Genomic DNA, 18,062 nt, shown 5'->3' with positions numbered 1-18,062 from the left:
ATGAAAGCAGCACCAGGATTGGTTACTGCAGCTTCCTGGTCCAGCGTTGGAGCCTGCCTGCCTGGAGAACAGAAGACCAGAGCGAGGAGGACGTTGCGCCAGGATTGAAGGTAAGTGTAATTCTTTTTTTTGGCCTTTATTTAATACGTTTAATTTTTTCCCTCCCGCCTCACCACCATCCGTACATGCCAGCTGCCACTGAATACACAATCATACCACCCTCCGTACATGCCAGCCGCCACTGAATACACAATCATACCACCCTCCTTACATGCCAGCCGCAACTGAATATACAATCATAAAAAAAAAACACAAATAGGAATTGCCTTCAGTAACTACTGAAAGGTTGTTTACTTTTATGGTACATTAGAATCGCATGCTCAACTCTGTTGCACACACAACGGCACTGTAGCAAAACACGTTCACAAAATGCATTCCTAACCTTTCATCATTTTCTATGCCATCTGCCGGACTCTAAACGCATACTGATGGTAGTTTGTACAAGAGTCGTCATTCTAATCTTTTCACACATGCATACTCAACAGGCTTCTTCTAAAGTCAGAAACATTTCCTGACAAAAATAATTTCATATGTATTTGACCATAACGCAGCGACACTTTACGAAGTGGTGTATAATTTACTGAACTACTGAATGCATTTTGAGTCAATGGCTTTGTGGTCATTTTTCTGCTTGAGGGAAGGCTCATGTTGAAACCTGTACTTTTTTTGTTGCAAATGTAACTTCAAAAATTCATATTTTTAGTCCTTCGCGATTCACTGACAGTGGGATCCTGACAGGCCATCATTTTCGATCCGCTCAATATCTCTTGAAGAATGACTGGCTTAAGGGTAGACGCTTGTCAGGAATGATGGATAGAAAAAAAACGCTTCTCGCTCTTCAGGGTGAAGGTTTGACCTCGGAGAGGAAGGCGTGTCTCTCGGGAGAAAAGTATAAATTGCTGGAGAGCTTGGCTGTTGGTGCTTTCAGTCCCGACTGCCAACTGCCACCCCACTCTTGCCTCGCAAAGCTTAACGTTTCGTTTGCAAGTTTAAGCTTCAGCCGCTGCTATGTCAGTTTCCAGTCAAAGCTTTGCGGCTAGCTCCCAGAAGTCCTTCTCCTTTGGAGCTGGGGGTGGAGCTGCTGGTGGTTATGGGGGCGGCGCTGGGCTGGGCCTTGCCTCTAGCATGTCAGGCCTATCCTTAGGTGGAGGGGGTGCAGGGTATTCTCTGGGGTCTGCAGGTGGGTTTGGAGGTGGTGGCTTTGGTGGTGGGTTTGGAGGTGGCCTTGGAGGTGGGTTTGGTGGAGGGGCTGGGTTTGGTGGAGGGGCTGGATTTGGTGGAGGTGCTGGATTTGGTGGAGGGGCTGGGTTTGGTGGGGGGGCTGGATTTGGAGCTGGGGGGAGTCCTGCATTTGCAATGGGTCGTGCCCTGATGTCCACCGGCCTGAGCCAGGGCTCTGCTCAGGGTTTTGGCGGGAGCTTTGCACCGCGTGGGCCCAGTTTGCCATCAAGTGCATCTCTAAAGCAGACCCTGTCAGGGCTGAATGACCGCTTCCAGAGCTATGTGGAGAAGGTCAAACAACTGCAAATGGAGAACAAGACCTTGCAGGCCCAGCTGGACAGCTTGACGGGAGGCGCCCCAGTCTCTGCCGGAGGGGACCCCTCCGCCCCGGTCAACTACGAGGCCCAGCTCAACGACCTGAGGACCAACGTGGAGAACATCACCTTAGAGAACATCAGGCATGAAATTGAGCTGGACAACATCAGGGGAGCTGCGGAAGAACTCAAGGCTAAGTATGAAACTTTAAATAAATCCTTCTACAATATCTCATACTTTATTGATCAATTTGTAGGTGACTAGAAATCCTGTTATATGTATATTTGTATATTTAAAGCTATAGTTTATTTATTCTTGTACACAAACATGCAGATGTACTTGCACACGCGCGCAGTGCACATATACAATTTCGTGCATGTGTGGCCTTCCAAGCGTGACAGTGTCGAACAAAAAGCATAAAATCCATTGGACTGAGCAGTAGTCAGACAATATCCTCAAGGTGATCTACAAGCCATCTCCCCCTCAGTTGAAAGTTTCATAAAAGAGTCAAGGCACTGGGAAAAGGTGGGGTTATGAGGGTTCTCACCGAGGGCCTCCCACATTTTTGCATCAATGCCTTCAAGAACAAAATCACTAAATGATTATCTAAATCTAAAAGCAGAGGGGTTGTGTGGTGTGTAGTTGATCATGCGCCATGTCACTTTTTTTTTTTTTTTTACTTCTCAGTACTTTGTGCCGCATCATTTTTAAATAAATCACATCTTGAGATATGCCATTTCCAAAGAGTCAGTTTAGCGAAAAACACACGGCAAAATTGGTCTGTGATGATGATCGTTTTTGAGAGTTGTCTGTATTTGATTGATCGAGTCATATTTAAAGTGACACAACCTCCAGATTGTGACTTCTGAAATTTCGCTTAGAAACACTGAAGTGAAAAAAACAGACTTTGAACATTTGCTTTGTCAGAGTTTGGGTTTGGGCCGGTGTTTAAGGATAGATCTCTTCATGCAGGCAGCAGAATGACTAGTGAGTATTTAATTGTGAGATTCTCTTTTCTGCATAGTTCATGGTGAGCTAAGGTTTTGGACAGTAATGTTTGATCGTTTTGACAAAATACCTTCGCTGATATATCTTTTTATGTGTTGTAGTCTGCTCCCATTGTAACCTTGAAACCTATTGAAAAGTTCGGGATTTTCCACTCAATTCCTTTCATTTTTTAAGCGATTGACATTAGGCAGAGTTTTGTAGTGCTAAGTCCGGAGTAGTCCAGGCTGATGCCTTTTCTTTCCACTTCCGTTTACTGCTGCACGTGTTCATGTGTAATGTTGCATTTTCCCTAAACAGACACTGCTGCTTGGTGGTGCATTCAGTTTGTTTGTTTTTCTACGTCCTTTGTAGGATATGCGCGTGTTCCTGTGAATGTACATTTGTTGTAGCCATACCTTTCAACAAGGTCCCATTCACTGGTCTGAATTCATTGGAGTGAGTGTTCATTCGTTTGGACTCAGTTCCATCTAGTGCTCTAAGCAGACAGGTACTGTAAGGTACTGCATACCTGTACGTCTACACTGCTGCAAGTACTTGTGATTTCCGAGAGCGAGAGAATCACTGACAGACAAACAGATCGATAGATGAATAGGCAGAAAGAAAGAGTGAAGATAACATGAAGGAGGAGAGAGAAAAAGATTAATCGAGAGACATTAGTAGAGAAATAAAGAGAAAGAAGAGAGAAACGGATGAGAGGTAGTAAGAAAGAGAGAAAGAGAGATCAAGAGAGAAAGAGCTAAAGAGAGAGACAGCGATGAGTCTATCAATCAGCTATTGCAAAACCCCCTCCAGGCAGCGAGTCGCCCCGCTCCCACTGTCCCTCTCCACCAACTGCACGCTTTTACCTTAGATCACCACTGACAACTTTCTTGGGTGCCTGAAAAGGTCGCAGTTTATTCATCAAACATAACTTTGTACATTTGAATAGTTCATGGTCATATACACATTTATTGTCCATGTTATTTCTTTGCTTTACTTATATTGCTCCTTCAACTTTTTTCTTGCATTCTGGACCCAGCCTCCTCAATAACTTGGGAGGGGCCACTTTTTTGGGCTTCCGTTTCACGGGTCTAGGCTTCAGCTTGCTATCGATTTGGAGGGTGTCCATCTGGACCTGCCCGGACCGCAAGTGCCGTCCCGCTCTCCCTGTAACCCTTTTGTGGGCCTTCCCTTCTCCCGGGGGTCCCTGCCATCCAAGGCATCTCAAGGACCTTACTTGAGCATCTACTGTACTTTTCTTGAGGCTGAGTCCTTGCCATCTTCTCCCTCTGTGCCCCTGCCGGACACTGTGAGAGCCTTCCATCTACCTTCTAGTAAGTTCTCTTTTTACTATTTTTTGTTGAGATTGTTCCGCTAACCCTCTACCCTTGCGGCTGCAACGCCTGTATGTTAGGTGTGGGTGGGTGGGATTCTTCTCCTTCCTACTGCGAGGGGGGGATGAGTGTGCCTTACTTGGGCCGCTGGCCCCCTTTTATTCCCCCTCGCCCTCTCTAGCTCGCCCCTTGCTGGGGGGGGGGAGGGGCTCGCCTAGCCTGCCGCAGGCCAATCCTGGCCCCCGCCAGCCTGGCCGGTCTGCAAATGGGGGGGGAGGGGGCGAGGTAGGGCTTCCTGCCCCCGGACAGCGTTTTACCCGGGCCTCCATTGGGTCTGGCTTCGCCTACCCGGCCCGGGTTCAAACACAGCGACAAGCTTACTGGTCTGGTCCACATTACAAAATGGCAAAACGAAAATATTCTGAAACATGTTTTGCTTTACCGATGATATGACATAAAACATCCTCAAATTGTTTGCCTGAAATGGCAAGGCAGAGTCATAAATTTGCCAGAAGGTTTTAATTCCAATCTTTCAAAATGTAGACATCAACTTTTAGAGTAATGAAACAATTCACAAATGCAGAGAGGATCAGGTCCTACCTCCATGGCTCGTCCAATGAAATGAGCACTTAAAAATGGACAACTAATAAGAAGTCCACGAGCACATGTGCAAAGTGCCAGCTAAAATTACCATTTTGCCTGAGACTCACTTGAGTTTGCTAGAGAGAGGAAGGGAAATCTAAATTGTTGGAGACTCCTGCAAAATTAGGGAGACTTGGCATCTACAAGAGCAGCTAGTAATGTATGGCGCCTGCGTGATTAGTTGGACACCAGTGTCAGAGCTTGAGTGGTCTGAGCATTAAGTGTTGTCTTGTTTCTACAATAAACATGAGTCTATGGAGCAGAAACCTTTAGAAACACATGGCAACACATCCTACTGGGGTCTTGAATACTGAATCAAGACATACGGGTGTGAATCTGGGCTTTTAATCAATTTATTGATGCTACTGCTAGATTGAAAATGTTCACAGGGGATCTTCTTCAGGGTTATTGCTTTTGAGTTTGTCTTTTATATTCATGTTCCGAAAGCCATAGACCTCATTCTTGAGTTGAAGCGCGTTAGGCTGTCACTATGTTCCACAAGAAACAGAGCAGGAGCTTTTTCTAACCTCCCTTCAAACAGTTTCCAGGCCTGCACCCTCCTTGGTTGCTGTGACTTAATTTATTTCGGGCCTCTGGGATACGACCGTCAACAGGGTCACAGTTTCTTAGCATGTCTCCATAGGTTTAGATAGTTTGACAACACTGCGTCCATCTTTTATTGGCCCATACTCCAGTGTTCAGGTGCACACCTTTCTAATGTGGATGTGGCGCACTAGTGTCTTACACCGTTCTGTGTCATGAATTCTACTGTGGGAAGGTACTCTCCCCAAACCTGAGGGCACCACATTATGCATCTCCTTTCTCTACTAGGTCCCCTGTTCCCTTCTGCTCATGCCCTGATATTTAGATTACTGGCGGCACTCCTCTGCAGTGCACCCAGGTGGATGTTTAGCAAGTTCTTTGGGTGATTTCCAGACAGTTCAGACTTCTAAAGCACAGTTATAGGCATAGTCCACAAGCCTAGGAATTTACATAAAATTGTCCTAATGCTCTACTTTTCTTTTCACCACTGTGACATTTTGAGGTGGGAAGGACTACTCGGGTGTCCATGAAACCTACTGCGTTCGGTTATCACTCACTCATTCAGTTACTCTAAATAATGTACATTTTCCTAAATGTTGGAATCTTGCTAGGGTCTGGAGTGAAGGCTTCTCTTGTATTTCTCTCTTTTTGAAACGTACTCAGATGTGTTTTTTTTCTCCAGGTATGACTTTGAGTTGGGTGTGAAGTTTCAACTGGAGACTGACATTTCAGCCATGAAAAGGGTAAGTCTGTTTCATTTACCACTGAGATGCTTCAAAGCACTGGGCAGGGACCAGCAAGGACCCTCTACCTCCTTTATATCTTGTTATCTGAAGAGGCGAGGGTACCCCTCCTTTTGTGTTATGCGATGATCCATCCCTATGTGTCAGGGTGCTAAGGAAATACCAAATGATAAACCTATTTCTGACTTAATTTGCTTTTCGAGGTGACTGGAGGTCGGAGGTCACTGTGGGAACCAGCCATTATAGGGAAGACTTTATTGCATTCTCTTAAATGGTCAATATCAACGCATCTGTTCATGTTGCAGGACATCGAAATTGCATCTGAAATTCGCACTGACCTGGAGCAAAGATACACAGCGGCCCTTGACGACTTAGACTATGTGAAGAAGACACAGGAAGAGGTAATTGACACCTCCAAACATTGTGCTTGGTGAAATAAGGAAATACTAACATGAGACTTGGGTCTAGTAAAACAGTTCTCTAATGTACTTGCCTGAGTGGGGACTGGTTTCAAAAACAGACAAACATACTTAAAGTGCTACAAATTAATAGACATTGAATAATTTGTTGACAGACAATTAGGGAATCGATGCAATGATATCTAGAGCAATTTGGATAGAGAGGTAGATTTATAGATAGATATTTTTTTGCTGTTGCTAAATAGAACAATTGTCAGACTGACAGAGGGTGTAAAAGAGGATGGATGGGTTGGCGGGTGGATGTATGGATTGATGAGGGTATGGATGGATAAATGGATGCACAGATGGATGGATGCTGCTAGACCAGCATTGATTGAATCTTAACTTGTGTAAATGTTGAATTTAATGCACTTAACACCCCTTGGTCTCAGTGTGCCATTTATTTATCGGGTAATTTTTTATGACACAGACATTTTAGGTGGAATCATTACTCAGAATAGATGGGAAGATCAGGCTCTCCACTAATAGGATGGCTACAAGGATTGGGTTTCCCATGAAAAAATATTGTGACAAGTCTGACTGGAAATCTAGTGTGCCTTTGAAGATCCGAGAAAATATTTTTTTTGCAGTTTGAAAAACTACTGCAAGATGTCTTCTTTGAAAGTTCTCTATCATGCCATCTTTTCACATGATAAATATTGGACATGACTGAATTCCTTTGTTTTTTTAAATTCTCAAAGTAACCATTCCATACTGGTTTTCTTCTCTCAGGAGGTCAGCACTCTTCAGACGCAACTGGGTACCACAGCTGGTAAATCCGTCTCGCTCATTGAAGTCGATGCTGTCAGGTCCTTCGACATCGTGAAATCCTTGAAAGAGATGAGAGCCACATATGAAAAGTCTGTCCAGCAACACAAAGAAGATGCACAAAGATTCTTTGAAGCAAAGGTAAGCTGGTGGAAGATCTACATAATGTCCACCCTCTTTCACCATAAAGCGTCAGGCGTAGCAGTGCAGCTATTCGTACGAAGTACTAAAGAGGAGATAAAAAGGCTATCCAGGAGGTGAAGAGATCATTGGCGATGGCGCTCTATTTCTCCAAAATGTTTCACTAGATAAGTTTGTGCAAATTGATTCTAGTTTTTCAAATATATTGCAGATGATGAACATTGTTCTGACAGATTTTGATAAAGGGCACAGTTTGTACAGGTAGCAGGCTTAGAAAGGGAAGAGGCATTCCTATGTTACGCTGATAAGCATAAGTAAATCGGGGAGATGCTGCATAAGCGTAAGCTAGATACATAAGAGTGTGACTAAAATATATGCGGAGAAAGAGTCAAAATATCTAGGGATCAGAATTATAATGGTAGACTAAGGAAGAGATCAACAAAGGACCACAAGAGAACAAACATAAACACATAATAATACAAAAAGAATAATAAGAAAATGAAATGGAGAAGTGATCTAAAATAAAATAACCTGTTAGCATGAGTACAGCTGTTTAGTATTACCCCTGTCTACCCACGAGATCCAGAGAGGTGGACCACTATAGTGACCTGTGTGAGCATCAGGTTAGTAAGCAGGTAGACCTAACCACACAGAGGTGTAAACACTGCCTCAGGCAGGCCTCATCTTCACCACAACGCCATCAGGCTCTCACTATGGCCGCAGGTCTACTGGCCCTTTATTACAGATGCAGCAGGGCTGTAGTAGGAGAGTGACATCACATCATGTTGACATCTTTCTTCTACCTGGTGACCCTTCAGACCTGCCTGGCAGAACAGTTACCAGGCAGAGACGCCGAGGACCTAGGGAATACCCAAGATGCCCCCCTTGTATTCATGCCACTACTCCAAGAAGCAGGGTGGATTTGCTTCTGACAGTATTAAGATAAATATGCAAGACAAAATCATTTTTAGTCAATAAGAGTTTATATGGTGTCTACAGAATGTATATTGTTTTTTTAAATACATGACAGTTCTATATATTTAATGCATTGAGATATGTTTTTATTGCTAGGCATGCATAGTAAAAGGCTTTAATAATGAGGAAATGTTACCGATGAAGGTACTTCACAACTGACCTCTTTCACATACTACGCAACACAGAGCAGCTTTTCCATGCCTCAGAATCCCACTAGCTATACCACATAATTTGGATTTACACCACTATGATTTCAGTATCCTTGATCCTAAGTAGAATCCAAGTGAAATGTGCCCCATGGGTAGAACATTTTCAAATGCCCCTCTTTTTGGAAAAAACCTGCTGTGATCTGTGCACGTTTCACTGCCTTAATTCCCCCTAAAAGAAATACATATCCACCCACCTCTACTCCTTGCCACTTTCTTGGACAAATGCTTGAAAAAAGGCAGAACCTCATCTGTAGTAGTGGTGAGAGAGGCATTGCATTCACGTTCATGATTGTATAAAAACCATGTGTGCATTTGAGCATCTGAGCCATGGAACATTTTGTTGATGCAACCTTCACGGGTGTAGCAATTGAAACTTTTTATCATATGGGAAAACTTTCCCAGGCATCAAATAACTTTGGTGCCTATTCACAACGACGTTTTGGATCATGTACAACTTACCTCCGCAGCGCTCTTTTACGTACTCTTAAATGCCTTTATGAATTCGGCCCTGTAGTTTAAAAATGTGAATATAATTGGAATATTTCCAGACTACTAGTGCGAATAGAAAGAACTATGGGGCACATGCATCAACGAAAATACCGATTGCAAACGGGCAGATGCGCCGAATCTGCCCCGTTGCGACTGGTATTTTTGCAGTTGGGATGCATCAACGCAAATGCAAAATCACAATTTAAGTAGTATTGCGATTAAATTGCGAATGCATTTAGGGAATCGCAAATTGCGATTCCCTAAATGCAATGCATGATCCAATTTCAAATTACGAATTCGCAATCAGGGATCGCAAATTGCCATCAATTTGAACTTGATGGTAATTTGCAAAAACTTAGAAAAATGCACTAAAGTGCATTTTTCGAAGTTTCATGTTACACACACATGCCCTTCGGGCATATATGTGCGGAACATGTGGTACAATGGCAATTTCAGGGGTGCAACAGGGTGTCGTTTTGGCACCCTTGCACCCTTGAAATTGCATGCGCAATTTGCGAGTAGTAATTACTCCGATTCACAAACGCATATAGGAATACATGAAAGAGTAACACAGGAGTACGTTTTTAAGTACTCCAAAATGCATTTGCGACTAGACCCCACATGTAAAATATTTAGAAAGACCTCCGCAATGTTTTCTTTTTTTTCAGATTCTGTGAATTTGTGACTATTTTCAATGTCTTTTGTATCTCTGTACAATTATCCTGGTTTATGTTTCTTACTGAGACTGATAGCACAGGTGCAAGTTCCTGCAGCCAAGGTGAAATGCCTCTGGTTCAGGGAAATGTGGCAGCCCCTGCAGAGACACCCAAGACAGCACCCTAATGTTACCTTGCGAGAATAAATCCTGCTGCCTTGTTATTTGCAAGGGCACTCCCAGGCCAAATGAATGAAAGCTAAATCACAGTTAATGCGTCCATGGAGACGTGGGATCCTGCCCTATGATTTGCTGCTCCTATGACATTGTTTTAACCAGGCCAACAGAGAATTATTCTACCCTAATATCATTTAAATATTACCAGTGTCTTGTGAGGGGAAAATCAAACCACCACTATCCATTCTCTTCTTTTTAGATGTCAGAGATTCAAAGCGAGTCTTCAAAGAACACAGAGGTAATATCAGAGGTCAAAGGTGAAATATCAGTAGGAAAGAAAGAGATCCAGTCTCTAAACATGGAGCTACAGACACTCATTTCAGTGGTAAGTAATAGGCCGGACTCTTCAGTCCATCTGTAATGCCTTGCATGTGTGTGTTGTGCATTGGAGCCGTGTCTGGCTACAAGGTAAATGAATCACTGACCATGGCAAAAATGGAGAGGTTGTATTATTTAGAATGAACATCTAAAGCCAGAATTTCAGGATACCCACAAAAGATACATTTTCATAGCATTTCAGGATACCCACAAAAGATAAATTTTCATAGCATCTAAATTTGCATACTGTGTATATGTGGGTCATTTACATTGTAAGCTGCTATCTTGAAAGTCAAGCATGGCGTTTGACCCATATGGGCCAAGTGGACCTATAGTGGATACCGTATTTATACACTGTGTTATTTGATCATCTGTGCTCTGAGCACCTACGTTGTTAAAGTTTGATTCGGCTTCCAGTGTCTGCCCTCTGTCCTATTTCTTAATCCATTATTTTGTTTCTTTATTCCAACATCTTGATGTGCACTTTTTATCTCTCTCCTCCTTATTCCCATTCCTATTGTTTTCTATTCTTCCTATGTTTCCTTTTTCCTACTGTTGTGTTCCCTACTTGTTTCCTTATTGTGATATCTCTTCTGATCTTTGTGCGCACCACTTTCTGTTTCACAGAACTTCGCATTAGAAAACAGACTGGCAGAGGCGTCAGCTAGTGTCAGTGTAGGGGCAGCAGAGTCCCAGGCCCAGATAGCCAGCTACGAAGCCGCCATCGAATCGGGCAAAATGGAACTTCACAAAGTGATCATGAATTACCAAGAGCTGCTGGACATCAAACAAGCCTTGGACGTGGAGATCGCCACATACAGGAAGCTTTTAGAAGGAGAAGACTTGAAGTAAGTACCCAGTCTTTTCTCATCTACCCACCATACAATTATGTCCCCAAAGTGCAAAATGTTAAAAATGTGAACACCAGCCTACTGTCTGTCTGTAAAGTGTGTGACTGCCATGTTGTGTAGTCTCTATGGCCATTGGCTCTAGATAATCCTTTTGTCCTTTAGAAACAACAAGGTCACAGAAGGTCTAGAAGCCACCTACAGGGTAAACCTTTGGTTATAAGGAGTTTATGGTCCATCAGCGAAGAATAAATGTATGCTGATGGTTGGTATCCGGCCTCGACCATTCAGTCCTCGTTTGATGATATTGATCATTTCTACAGAGCCGCCACCTGAATTGTCTCTTGGCCTATTAATAATAGGTGTCTCTATCTATCAACTAAATGGCGCTCATACTCATCCTCCTGGTATGGTAGGAGAGTGGATTGTCCCTACTGCGATTTTTAACAGTGACAAGCATATTATAAAGAGGTCTGTCCAACTAAATGGCTTCAACTTTTTCTAAGTCACCCTTGGTCAAAAAGCGAGGCAAGCTGCCTGTGCGTAACACGTACCATGTGGGTTTTGGGTTCTGAAGATGCATGCTTTCCTCCATCTTCTTTTCTAGGGGAAATGGAAGGAAGCGTGTTCCTTTTCTTAACTGGGGACTATTGAGAACAGTTCCTTGTCTGTAATGTTTTTTTACCCCACCCTCCCGATAAGAGACCATTAAGTAGATACATAAAATCCAATCACAAGTATGGATAACATTATTTTGTAGGTAAATCAAAGTGATGCATTTTGGCTAAAATACAGACCTTTTTGACTTTAGATGTAGAATTTTTTATGACAGACACACTTGTCTGAAAATAAGTCCTAAACTTTTCTTTTTGTTCAGCCCTCCACGCACGAGTTCACCCCTGCCCTCCCTCTCACCCCATTGCACAACCTACTCTGTACCGATTCAACCTGACCTGTCGTGGTTGAGGTACCGTTCATTTTTTTAATACGCTTGGCCTCCCTGTCTTGCATGAAGTCTCAAACGATCTGTTCATTCATACTCCTGTGACACCAAATTTCTACTTATAAAAAGTCAGCTCTGCTTATATGACTGAGACCTGTTTCAAAGTATTTTGCTAGTAAATTTCGATTTTAAGCCTGCTCTGCATAGACTAACTGCACACCATGCACAAAAGTCATCAGGAGAAAACATATACATATTTGGGTCACGTGTGTCAAAGCAAATATTGAAATGTCATGTGTGCATGGTCACTGTGATTTGACAAAGAAACTCAGCAAGTATGTCTTGCATTCTCTTTTGCAGATTTCCTGAACTAGAGGCACTTTCAGGCGGCTGTTACACATACACCTGTAAGTTAAGAAAAATGTTTTTTAAAAGTCTGTATATACAATATGGCAACACTTAATATATTGTTGAATAAATCAGCCTGCTCGAGGCAAGAAAGTTATTACCAATTGCCAGTGCAAGAAAGTTGTTACCAATTGACAGTGCTTAATTTGTAAAAGAATGAATGGCGGTGCCCTAAGCTCCACTTAGAAGCCTGTGGCCGGTGCTATTAAATGTTGGCGAGCTGAACACCAAGGCTGTGCATTCTTCAATCCACCTCATTCCTCTCCAATAAACTACCAGATTCTTCCTGCCTGTTTATCTCACTCTTGCAGGTTCTTGCTTTCTTCCTTTGTGAAGGTTTTTCCGACTTTCGCTCCATCTTTCCCCTATGTGTGTTTTTCCGTCTCTTGGTCTTGGTAAATGTCTGATGAGGAAAAATAAGATCTGGTCCCAAAAAATAAATGCCGGTGGACCCAACCGCAACCACCAGATCAAATTAAGCACACTGGTAACTAATTAATTAAGAGCTAAGGAGACCAAGTTTAACAGATGTAAACCCTTGTTGGTGGAAAGTGGAAGAAACTAGAATAATCCTTCTGTAAAAGGTCTGCAGACTGCACTTCCCGTCTTCCGCTAAAGTTACTTCTGTGATTCAGTGGTTGAAGGCAGTTTACAAAATAGAAGACAAACTAAGTAAAACACATTCTTGCATAAAGGGTCAAAAATATGATAAATGCGCAACATTGGGAAATCCAGTACAGGTTAAAATATTATCAGTAAAAGGTAGCAGTTTTATTATTTAAAGTGCTCCCCTTAAGCCTACTGGTTAGTACACAACAGACAGTCATTATATACGATGAAAATTTACCCAAATCAAACAATATTTCAAGTATATGGATATAGGTTTGCAGTTGGACACCAATGGGAATATTTAGATTCCCGATTAAATCATCAAACTTTCGATTGCAGAGAAATAGCTATACATGTGGGCCATGCTTAGTTAAATCATATATATAACATTTTTCCTTAGATACTTCCACAATTGATGTAAGAAGTCAATGTGTACATATATATCATTCAAATTTCATGGGTATAAATGTACAAAACTCCTTCGGTACTTTAATCTTCAGTTAACAGGATAATATATTTAAATAAATCAGGCAACACAGCAATTTTTAGTTGACATATAGATGTGCATTGGTACATGTGCAGTTGCCTTGAACAAAAGCCTTCAAGTATATATGTAGAGATGTTTGCTTGACCATTATTAGACATTTAGATTACGAAGAAGATCAAACATCATGTGTTATATAATTCAGCATTCCACTTCCAAAGAGTGAGGGTAATAGAGGTATCAGTGTTAAAATGGTGGATTTTTCAGCTTTGTTGGTGAGATAACTCTAGCCCCAGTTCATTTATTGATATGCTCTGTTGTTTTCAATGATTTCGAATTTGGCTGATGGGCACTCCATCACAAACTTGATCGATATCCCATCCTCCTTATTACCAGTGCAATATACCCTAATGCACTTGTAATAATGTGGACAGGATGTCTGTCACATTTGTGACAAATATCTGTATACCAAATTTTAAATCAAGCCGTAAATTGGATGTTTTTGACTGTATTCATGAGTAACGTAGATGTTTCCTGCTTTACTAACCAACTGTAAGTTATGCATGCTTTAGATCAGGGGTCTCCAACCTTTTTTGTAATGAGAGCTACTTCTGATCAGTGAAAATTGTCATGAGCTACTGAAGGCCAAGTAACTTGCGCATTGTTACCAGAAACCTCCTCTCCCAGCTTCATCGACTTTAAACTAATGTCTATGGAGCCCGATACCAGGTTTGAACAAAATACTGTGATTGGGGGTACTATGATAGGGCTGCCATGTGCATCAGTGAGCTCATGGTCTGTGGGGATGTATGAACATGTGTGTGAATGAATGGGATATATGTATATTAGTGACTGAGAGCCTGTGTTGTATGTACTTGTGGCACAGGACATACCTTTTTCCATATGTAGCACTGTTACATGTGCAACACAAACATCCAACCATTTTTGTTTTAAATGGGAGAAATTTCAAGTGCAGAAAAATGTTCTTCAAAACTGTTAATAATAAGAAACATTTCCCTACACTTGAAGGAACATTTTGTCTACACTTTAAAAATATTTCCCATTCAAAAAATGGTTGTATTTTTCAGTTTTACATATGGCAGCATGTCTACCAGCGCCTGGGAGCAAGGTGCCCGCAGTGTGTAAATAAGGCACTTTTAAATGGGAGAAAATTAAACTAATGAGCTAACTTTATGTTTATATGCATTGCATAAAACTCACCATTTTAATTTTCTCCCATTTCACAATGTATTTACAAACAGCAGACATATTACTTCCTGTGGCCTGTAGACATGGTGCCATATTTATAACAGTAAAATACAGTCATTTGTTTAAATGTAAGGAATTTAAAGTAAAGAAACATGCTTCACAAAACATTAGGAATCAATAGGCTTCATTTAAGTAGAGAATAACATTAAGACAATGTTTCATAGAATTATTTTTCTTCACTTTGCATTGCTCCCATTTAAAAGATAATTACAGAATATTTCAGTTATAACTATTGCACTGTGGTTACCAGACGCTCGGAGCAAGATGCCTACTGTTTGTAAATGTGACACTTTGAAAAGGGAGAAAATTAAAATGAAGAGTTAACTTAATCATTAAGTTAAGTCTTCATTTTAATTGTCTCTCATTTAAAAGCATTCAGAATATCATTTTTTCTCATACTCCAGTGTTGAGTTAAGAGACACTATTTTTAAGAGTTAGACATCTCAGTGCTTCAGTTCTGAACCTCTGTGACTCACATGGGTCATAAATCTGAGTGGACCACAGCTCATTATCAGGCTCCGCTATCTGCAGCCTGATAATAATGTAAACTAAACATAGACTTTCCTTAACTTTAAAAGGAAAACACAACAGATATTTATTGCAGTTCATTCTAAAATTGAACTCAAAGCTGGGAGCTACTCTGAAGGTTACTGCAAGCTACTGTTTGAGATTGACTGGTTGGAGACACCTTCATTAGATTATATTTTTTGGAGAAGTAAATTACATCTACCTATAGGACAGCTATGTTATTGGGTTCTAAACAAATCTGTCAAACATATAGTAGATCAAACCTTCTAGGGGAAGGAGACCTGATTTCTGCATGGAGGGAAGACCTTGATTTCTGAATCATCAAACTAGAGAAGACATTTCCCTGAGAATGTTCAGAAGGGCAGATCTCTGCCAGCTATAATTTTGGTTCTTTTTCAATGTAATTTCAATGTTTAAAAATGTCACCCTTTGGCATTTGGCTGTAACCTACAGTAATGTTTCAGACCTCAACTCACATCTTATCCTGTTTCCATTTCAGCTGAACGAGGATTTGAGAAGAAAAGTGACAGTAGTTCAGGTAAGGACCGAATATTTCAGTCTCTTTTAATGTTCCAACTGTAAGTCTCCAAAAAAGGGTTGACAGCTAAAATAGTAAGAAAGACTGATTTGTATAATCTCAAATCCTATTGTGATCTGACAAATGTTCAAATCTAATCTTCTATTCATTCGAGTACCTATAAATGTACAGAATGTCTTTTTGTTTTACCTTGTTTTTATTTCGGGACATGTGTAACAGAACATACAGTAAAATCACTTGAAGGAACACATGGTGCATAGTGGGAGACAATTCAAGTCATGGGGCAAAAACCCCACCATAGAATGCAACCGAAAAAAGCAATAGATGCTGCACGTCCTCAACCAGGCAAACAATGATATTCAAAATCAAGTAAAACATGTCTGTTAAGAACTAGGCAGCAATTGACAGAGCAGTGCATTATATACATCCACAGATAGCGTAGATTTACTTAATTCTACCTGTATGTCCATCCCTGTCCATTTTACAGAATTTCTAATTCAGTTTTTGTATGTTGCTTGATAATGTGCTCTTGAAAATTCAAAGGTAGGAAGTCAGATTAAGGGATATGTCATATAGCAAATGAAAGTGCTTATCAAATTGATTGCCACATTTAAACTTCAGCACTAATTGGATTCAATAGTAGTTGATGATTTGTTGAGTAATTTTTGCCACTTTAGAGCCTAAGTAGCAAGGAGTGTCATGTGGAGGGACTTCTAAGGATCAGTAAGATGTATGATAGAAATTCTTTGGTGTAATAATGGCCTCCGTATCCTTGATATTTCTATCATGAGGAGGAAAAAAGTGATCTGAGGGCGTAAATCCCAGATCCCTTTTCATAGAATCAGAACACTCATTTATGCACACCTTAGTACCATTAAAAATCAGTTGACTTTTAGCTTTACTAAGTTTATTAGTAGGGCTGCCAATGTGGGTCCTACGAAGGAGTGGTTATTCAAAATGCACTGAGCATCCTCAAATATGTTTATTTTCCAGCATTCATAAACATTTTGCAGATTATTTCCACGCCATAAAAACACATATGCATCTATTACTGAAAAGAGCTGAAATAGGGTTATTAGGTTAATAGATTATTTTCCCGGAGGTTAACATAGTAAAACAAAAATACACGTGCACATGCACATTTGCAAGAGGCATTCTGAAGCAGATTTACCTGCATGTGAGCATTTTCCAGGCATACAAATGGTGAATATGCATACACATGGAAATTTTATTAAACTAACATAGTTTATCATGCACACTCTAGGGGATTTTTTTTGCAATTTCCTTAATAATTATGCAAAACCTCTATCTTAGTCCTATATAAAATCATATTGGTGAAATAACACAATTCCTCATCATATTTTTTTTTGCTTAGCTTCTATAGATGACAAGTAAGAGAGCACCACCACCATCCTGTGCTGGAGCTTGCCTACGTGACGCCGATGGATGACTGACTGTCTGGAGTTTGCCTGCCTTCCTATGTTCCTTTTTATTCTCTGTTCCAACATGACTTCTTCTACTAAATCGGTGCCTGCCCTATGAAGGAACCCTCTCTTCCTGCATTAATAAAAGACTACGATTCATTTGTAGCAGTGGCGTTCCATGCTTTGGTCTCTTTGAAGTTCACTCTTGTATCTTCACAGAAAAATAGATATTTATTATATAGTCTTCTGCACATCTTGCCTATAGTACCAGCACAGCAAGTTCCTCAGATTCATCCCCAGACAAGTTCCTCTGATCCAGTTTCTCCAACCCTCTGTCAGTTCGGTCTCCTCCAAGAAGTCCTGAAAGGGCTTTCAATCCCGGGGGAAGAAATCTAGAAACCACCGGAATTCCTATTTAAAATTATAATCCTCTTTATTTATACCAAAATCTGAGATTGAGGCATAACCGTGTCCCATAATTGTACACCAAAGGCATTTCTAGTCAAATCTCAGATCTCCGTCTCCTAAAGTGATTTTATAGGCAGTGTTTAAACAAGCCCAACACATTTCAATGGAGACTCCGCGGCTCAGGAGGTTTAGAGGAAAGTCAGTATCAGTCCTGGAACATCAAATAGTCATGCGTTCCAGAAAATAAAACCACTGCTTTCCAAATGTGCTCATTCCAGGCTTTAGTAGAAATTACATTTTTGTTAGTGTGCACTTGTGCAACCCCTCCCAAAAAGCTGTAAATTACATATGTGACATGTATATAACAGATATCTCTGCCTTTCAATAATCTTAAGAAGATAACATTATTAAAACGGTGTGCCATGTTTGCAAGTAATTGTTGTGCATTGAAAGTGACCCTGAAGTAACATACAATGGAGTGATGTCCATGTGGATGCCGTAGCGTTAG

The 18,062-nt window shown here is 41.1% G+C and overlaps 1 protein-coding gene across 1 annotated transcript; it reads left to right on the top strand.

The window, feature by feature from the left end:
- Nucleotides 1-967: 967 nt before the first annotated feature.
- Nucleotides 968-17,311, top strand: LOC146823102 (thread biopolymer filament subunit gamma-like). Its single transcript, XM_085607355.1, has 9 exons — nt 968-1,793; nt 5,785-5,845; nt 6,151-6,246; nt 7,036-7,212; nt 9,977-10,102; nt 10,723-10,943; nt 12,247-12,293; nt 15,684-15,722; nt 17,098-17,311. The coding sequence occupies exons 1-9, from the start codon at nt 1,069-1,071 to the stop codon at nt 17,115-17,117; spliced, it is 1,512 nt and encodes a 503-aa protein (XP_085463481.1). The 5' UTR covers nt 968-1,068; the 3' UTR covers nt 17,118-17,311.
- Nucleotides 17,312-18,062: the final 751 nt, after the last annotated feature.

Source organism: Triturus cristatus, chromosome 5_2, assembly GCF_964204655.1.
Source record: "Triturus cristatus chromosome 5_2, aTriCri1.1, whole genome shotgun sequence".
Lineage (NCBI taxonomy): Eukaryota > Metazoa > Chordata > Amphibia > Caudata > Salamandridae > Triturus > Triturus cristatus.
This window is presented reverse-complemented; position numbering and strand designations above follow the sequence as displayed.

Excerpts from the sequence above, each read along its gene's own strand:
- LOC146823102 (XM_085607355.1), top strand. The coding sequence starts at position 1,069 with ATGTCAGTTTCCAGTCAAAGCTTTGCGGCTAGCTCCCAGAAGTCCTTC. Across the intron at positions 1,794-5,784 it reads GCGGAAGAACTCAAGGCTAA|GTATGACTTTGAGTTGGGTG; the intron begins GTATGAAACTTT and ends TTTTTTCTCCAG. Across the intron at positions 5,846-6,150 it reads ACATTTCAGCCATGAAAAGG|GACATCGAAATTGCATCTGA; the intron begins GTAAGTCTGTTT and ends TTCATGTTGCAG.